At 39.3% G+C, this 7,088-nt stretch overlaps 1 protein-coding gene across 1 annotated transcript; it reads right to left on the minus strand.

Annotated features, from left to right (window-relative positions):
• Positions 1–366: 366 nt before the first annotated feature.
• On the minus strand, positions 367–5,447 carry shbg (sex hormone-binding globulin). The gene is made up of 8 exons (XM_028038815.1): positions 5,195–5,447; positions 3,954–4,051; positions 3,643–3,832; positions 3,410–3,571; positions 2,006–2,162; positions 1,681–1,817; positions 1,395–1,599; positions 367–1,225 (listed from the first exon to the last, which is right to left on the minus strand). Exons 1-8 carry the CDS (start codon positions 5,309–5,311, stop codon positions 1,092–1,094), a joined length of 1,200 nt encoding a protein of 399 aa, XP_027894616.1. The 5' UTR covers positions 5,312–5,447; the 3' UTR covers positions 367–1,091.
• Between the last annotated feature and the right edge of the window lie 1,641 nt (positions 5,448–7,088).

A 7,088-nucleotide genomic window follows, 5' to 3' on the forward strand; every position in this document is an offset into this window, starting at 1 on the left:
GCTACACATTTCTTATTATCTCAGGACATTTTCTTAAATCTTCATGTTGCTTTATATAGTCAGTGACGTAGATCTTACGTTGACGTTGCCTTCATTTGACCGTTAGAGGGCGCAACATCATCACCTAATCATTCATCCGTGGCTCTTATTCTGAAATCAAAAACACCTCTGCATCATTTTTGCGTCGTTCAGCCTTAAATCCACCAGCACAATTATTATTCACTAGTGATCCTTTAAAGGAGAATCATGTTTTATTCACAACCACACATCCAGGTGATTTGTACCACGATCAGAAAAACTCTCATGTCTGAAATGCAATAAATCAGAGATTAAAAGAAGAAGAAGAAGAAAGAAAACACACATCCATTTATTTTTTCAATTTATTGAAGCTTTAAATGATAATTATTTAGATGCATATTAAGGTTAATTGGTGAGAGAACGGAGTTATGCATGATAAAACCTCAGCGCTCTGAATGTTGTGTAGTGGAAAAATACTGAAAAATGTCGTGGACAGGTTCTAAAACAACCAGCTCCTGAGACTGGATGGCACACAGAACAGCAAGAAGTCATGCACAGATAATTTGTGAATTTGTCTTGCATCTGCAAAGTTTTTACTGCAAGTAAATTTATCTGGGAACCACTTTTTGATACCTTTCAAGATGTTTTGTACTTTTTATTTCTTTTTCCAAATCATGCCCAATTAGATCAATTTTACTTATGACCTCTTAAATGTTTGCGTTGTTGCTTACATCAAGCTATGATGTACTGTATATTTAAGTATTTTTTTATTTGCTTTTTTGTTTTGGTTGTTCACTTTTTGTCATGACATACATAACTTGTAGCCGCATATTGTTTCTCAGAGTTAAGCCTTGGTGAGTTGGTGATTTTCTTTTATTTTTTATTTCTGTCCTTTACATACTTTTTGTCTGTTATTTTGACTCATACTTAGACATATCGTTATTTTTTTTTTTTTTAGCAGTTAATCACACTATTATGGAAACAATTATCAATCATCTCATTTTTATGAACTACAGACACCTGAAGTCCTTAACAGCCAACATCTGGTCCTCCACCAGCCCCATGGATGCTTTCTACACCGGGCAGCTGTGTGAAGAAGCTGACATGTCTTTGATAGCTGAATCCAGATCCAAATCCTTCAGTTGGATTTTGATCTTCTCCAGACAGCCTCTGAGGAAATTGGAGCCAACCATATCTTTAACGCCACCTGGGGAGTGAAAAATGGAAAGAACGCATTACAGTTGACTTCTGTTAATTGTTTTTTTTTTCTCCTTTTCTGGCTTCAACATCACCAACTCACAGTTTGTTTTACTCTGTTCTCTCTTTATGAAGAGTGAAACAGGGTTTTAAGGACGTAAAGAAATAAAAGTACACACCTAGAAGTCCTCCAATGGCGAGACGCCCCTCTCTCAGCTCCGTCAGATATTCGGGGGCACTCAACCGATCATAAGAAAACATTTCTACATTTGCTTCATCTAAAAATTTAACCACTTTCACCACATCCTCAAAAAAAGTAATCCTCAGCTGCTTCATAGCGTTTGTCAGAATGTGTTTTTGCTTCCTGATGGTGAAATGAATCTCCTGCAACCCAGAGACAGAGACACAGGCATCCATTTTTGTTACAGATATATTCAGAAATCACTGAGAAATATATTCACGCACATTCGTGTTATTATTGGCTTCCAGGACTGCCAGCAGCTCTCCTTGTGAGGACATCATGCTCAGAATGGTTCCCTCCATCTGAGTGAAGTCCCCCCAAAATTCAACTCTGAAGCCAAGATCTTTGATTGTTTGGAAAACTACAAACAAGCGGGAAAATCACACTTCAAACACAATCGTCATTGAAACGCTCTTGGAGATGTCAGCACATATTTCCACCTAACATCTGGTGTTGAGCGCAAATACCCAGACTAAGCTGAGCATGTCAGCGCATGAGTGGGTGTTTAAGCTCATCTGCATCTTATATAATTCAGCGCGGCGTCACCACCTGAGGTGTTGAAAATGGTGAATCCTTCGCCAGCGAAAAAGCTGCCAGGTTGGATGTTCTGATGGCAGAGCCAGAGCTCGTCAGCGTCCGCCTCCCAGGGCATGCTGAGGTTTAGCCAGTGGCCTTTGCGCACGCAGCCGTCCATCTGTGGCTCAAACTGTAAATAAACAGTCAACAGGGCCTTCAGAGGAACGCAGTGCCTTTGTCACATTACGACAAACTTCAGTAAAAACTTCAGAAGTAAAAAAAAGAAACCCCAAAAAACATGGTTTTCATTTTTAGCTTACTCTGAAAAGTGCGGTCTGCATTTATATTTCGTCCCCTTTATTCTACAGCCCTTAAAAAAAAGAAAAGAAATGCAAACACTTCAGAAGTCATCAGAAGTAATCTAGTAGTAAATTAGACTCCATCGGTGTGTAATTTAATCTCAGTATAAATCCGAATGTTCTGTGTAAACCTCCGAGGACCAAAATCAAAGAGCAGACAGGTCAGAGAGAAAGTCCTGGGGAACTGTAAATGCACTTTGGTTTTAAAAAAAACATCCCAAGGCTTTATTGTTTAATCTCTGTTTAATCTATGATCCAACAAATGAAATAGTCTGGCACAAATGCAAATCTACCAGGACAGAGGAGATGCCTCTTATGGGTACAACTGTTCAAAATATCGTTTTTATATTGACCTTGTGTTATAAACCACATTTCTAGACACAGAATGTTTTTTTGTTTTAAGCGAGTATCATCAAAATTACAAGAAATAAAGCCTTGAAATTTTTCTCTCCGAGTGTAATGATTCTACATATTATATGAGTTTTAATTCCTCAAATGAGTGTGAAAAATATTGACCATTTCTGCAATACTGCATTGTACCTGTACAGTTATTTGCATGGTTTCCACTACGCTTACTAATGTGTTAGAATAGCCAAAGTCCAGACCTACATTAAATTGAAAATCTGTTACATTACTTCAGAACTGATGCTGACAGAACTTACAGTATCTTGCAAAAGGGAATTAGCAAAAGCTTCCGTCTCTACATGTTTAAAGCTGGAAGAAACATGACCCAAAGGACTTGTGGATGTAATTGTAACTAAAGCCAAACTCTACAAAATACTGACAAAATACTGAATACAAATTCAGGCAGCAGTTTGCAGAATGTATTTGTAAGAAAAGATAGAGACTCATCTTCAAACTACAAAACATTTGAAAAGCACTGTTTAATAGTCAAAAAACAGTAAGAAATGTGCAGGAATTTTCTTCTGATTGCTTGTGAGGACCCTACTGTTTAGGCTTAAATGTTAAATAAATCCAACTAGTAATTCCAGTAAAAAAAATAACAAAACAACCCATGACCAGGTGAAATAAGTTTTCTTGACTAGTGAATAGTTTCAGGGCAATAAATATAAACTACCTCAACGATCAAATTGTCCTTGCTGGTCAGGATCCCACCAAGGGCCAATCGAAGTTGCCCAGAAATGACCTCCTTTGTCTGTTTGGAGTGCATTCCCACCACCAGTCCAGGTAGGCCGTCCACCTCCAGAATGACAAACTTTCCCTGGTTGCTCACATCCAACTTCGAAGAAAGAGAAAGTCATGAACTGATCCCAAGAACGAATACCTTACTGTATCTTACTAGAAACCCACCGTGTGCCACTTCCCGTCGTTGAGCTTTGGACCCCCTGTCACACTGACTTGTACATCTTCTTTGCTGATCTGCATGAGGGGGAACCCTTCTTTCAGGGACAAAACAAACCAGTCCTCTCCATTTTTGGTGTCTCCGTAGAAAATCGCTCCTTCGGGGTCAAAGGTCCGGAACTGAAAGGTGGACTTGATGCTGCGCGATGCAGATAAAGGAGAAACATGGCTGCCTAATTCAAGCGTCATAGTTGTGTTTAAGAGAGTCTGAGGGAAGTGTTTTAAATCTCCTCATAATACCGTGACAAAGTCCTGCTCACCTGCGGATCTCTGTGAGGTTGGCTGTGGTGCGGATCAGCGGCCTCCAGGGGTTCCTCTCCTGGCCGAGGTAGATGATTGAATCCCCAGATACCTTTTTCTGGAAGGCACAGGCGTGATGATAAGGCTCTCGGCTCAATTGACACTAATGCATTCGCTCTGCTTCTGCACCGTGAATGTTCATTGTGTTTTCCAATCAGATATGCTGATCGATTGGAGGTTAAAAGCCTGTCGATCAAACCCAAAACATAATTACTCCGTAACAAAAGACGTAAGGGCAAATTCTTAATAATGCCCCGTAATACGGTGCCGAATCAATGTTGATGCCATTTATACACACAGGTGACGTTGAAATAGTAAAACTCAAAAAGAAAGACAACAAAGACAACAACAACCAAAATAATCATTGGATTAATTACTTCAAGTAGAAATATTTGCATAAAAATATCTGGAGATTGGATTTATTACGTGATTTATTCTTGGTGTCGGTAAGAAAAAATATTCTTAAGAATAAAAATGTGTTAGCTTCTTTTAGAAAAAGGGAATTGTGTTTGGAAGACGTAATAACTACTTTTCCAAACTGATGATTATTATTATACTACTTTCAAATTTAAAAGTCTTTCTATGTGCATCTATTTATCTCTCTGTATTTCAGCAAATATTATTTGGCCTAGGTTTAGTAAAAAAAAACAAAAAAAAAAAAACAAAGGTTCAGCCCCTTAATGGACCTCATCGACCCATTGACTTGTCTTCAAGTTAATGGGTCCATGAGGTCACCCGTGTCCTCGTGACAGTTAAGGGGTTGTAAAACAAGTACGAACACATAAGCTTGTCAAACATCTCTACATTTGCACCAAAAAGAATGTCATACAATATCTTTTTTCCTTCTCATTTTTTGATGTAAATTGAACGAGTTGCCTTTTTTGAGGGCACTGTTGACCAAAGTTCTAAGTCTAAACAAATGTCTGACTCTCTTTTACTAGGATATAGTATATAGTAAATTAAAGTATTTCAGGGCCCTATGGACCGGTTTTTTAACATTATAATTTATGCTAACACCTGCGCAGGATGTTTTGACCATCAAATTTTAACTTTATTTAAATCTACGAGCTTTTACGCAACTCAACAGTGAGTCAAACTAACACATACTACAAGTAAAAATACACTTGAGAACAGATTTAAAGACATCATTCTCACACCAAGCCTCGGACACACATAATCCTCAAACGACAGCGTTACATACTTTACCGTTCCCCTGTCCATCAACTCTCCATCCCATGAGGCAGACAGCTAAGAGCAATCCACCTGCCACTGCTTTCCAAGACACTGCCATCCTTCTGCCTCCCAGGCCTCCCAGCATGCACTCTCTAAAGCCCCAGGGTGGTCTTGGCACTCTGAGCTTTCTTGTGGGATAAATAGCAGTGAGATTGCCACAGTGTGTGTGAGTGGAGCGTAGGTGAGTGTTGGCACACCGTCACGGGGTCCAAAGGGCAAACGGAGAGCGGTCAGCGCAGGCGATCGATCCTCTGGAGGAAGAGCTTCAGCCGTGACTAGTGTGGTAGTTTAAAGGTTGGTGGGTGGGAGTAATGCAGCTCACAGTATAAAAAAAAAAGAAAGAAAAACTCTTCAAATAAAATAATGTTGGTATTCCTGATAAAACCTTGGAGCAAAACCCACATTTAGATGTGCATTATATAAAAAAACAACAACAACAAAAGTGTTGAATTCATGGAGATTAAAGGAACTAAAACGAGCCTCCAACTGCCGGCCGGGGTCAGCGACCTCAGTGCGACCACTGGTGTGTGTTTACCCATGCCGCAGGAACCTGATGCACCCGCCTCTGGCTCTTGATTCGTCTGTGTGCATGCAAGACTTCAAGCCACAATGCTCTGCTGTCTCCTTTCTGCTTGCTGGATTCCCCTTGATACCATCTCTTTCCAGGAAGCCTGTGATAACTGGAAAGTACTGGGAAAAGAGCAACCGACACACAAACAGCCTCAATCTGCTCCTCAGCTGCTGAGGATTAGGAGCTGATCTGAAAAGGTCAAATCAAAGCTGAACATGAAATTCGTCCTCCTCTTGTTTTCACAGCATAACACCATTTAACCGATCTTACGCTGATAAAAGTAACAGAAGGTGACGACGTTGGTGTAAATAATACCTTTTTTTGATTGTCACACTGCTGTGCAGCTTTGACAGAAATAAAACTAAAGACCTTAAATGCACCAGAAATCAAACATATTAGTTTTTCTCTGTCATTTTGGTGCATCACCACTAACATTTGCATTGATAACATTTCTCAAAGCAGTTACTGTAAACTGTAAAAGCTGGGTGATAACCTGCAAAAGCAAGCCACTTGCTCAAAATCAAGTATTTATGTCAATGAAAGCGTCTTCATCGTCGAAATAAAAAGCCCCGTCACCATGCTTACGAACGAGACTTTGTCATGTTTTCATTGTGAAAGTTCACTCAAAGTTTTCCAACACAAAATATCAGATATTGGTGACATTACCCAAAAATGCCCATGAAAGCATTTCACAGTGTTTGCACAACCATTTGAAAGCTATGGTAAGTTAAACATTACTATATTTAGAGAGGTCATTGAGTACAACAAACTCAATGTGTATTCTTTACAATTTTACCTCATATGCTCTTCGCAGTTCTACAGTCGCTTTGGTGAATTTCTCAAATCGTCCTCCATGTTTGCAAAGCAGTGAGAGCATTTCTCAAAACAGTTTGTACAAATATTAAAACACCATAATCTACCTGCGAAAGTCAGTATTCAATGCAAAATCCTTACATTATTTCTTAAATCTAAATAAATGTGTCAATGAACATGTCAGCGCCTCAGAACTATCAAACAGGTGAAATGGAAGCACAGTCTCTCAAAATGAATACAATTTTCTTTAAGGAACATCTCAAATTGAAAGATTTGCTGCTTTTAATCAGCTCTGAAGGTTTCTCTTTCTTAATGAGATGTTTCTGATAATGAAATGGGAGGAGCTTGGTTTGGCTTGCTAGGTGAGAGGCCTTGCTAGGTTATGATGCCAATTGTGACATCTTAAATGGGAGGTTTTTGAAACGACTCGTTTTCCAGACACCAAAATACATTAACCTATTAGCGCTTAGCCTGGAAG

The sequence above is a fragment of the Xiphophorus couchianus genome, chromosome 14, assembly GCF_001444195.1.
Source record: "Xiphophorus couchianus chromosome 14, X_couchianus-1.0, whole genome shotgun sequence".
Classification (NCBI taxonomy): domain Eukaryota; kingdom Metazoa; phylum Chordata; class Actinopteri; order Cyprinodontiformes; family Poeciliidae; genus Xiphophorus; species Xiphophorus couchianus.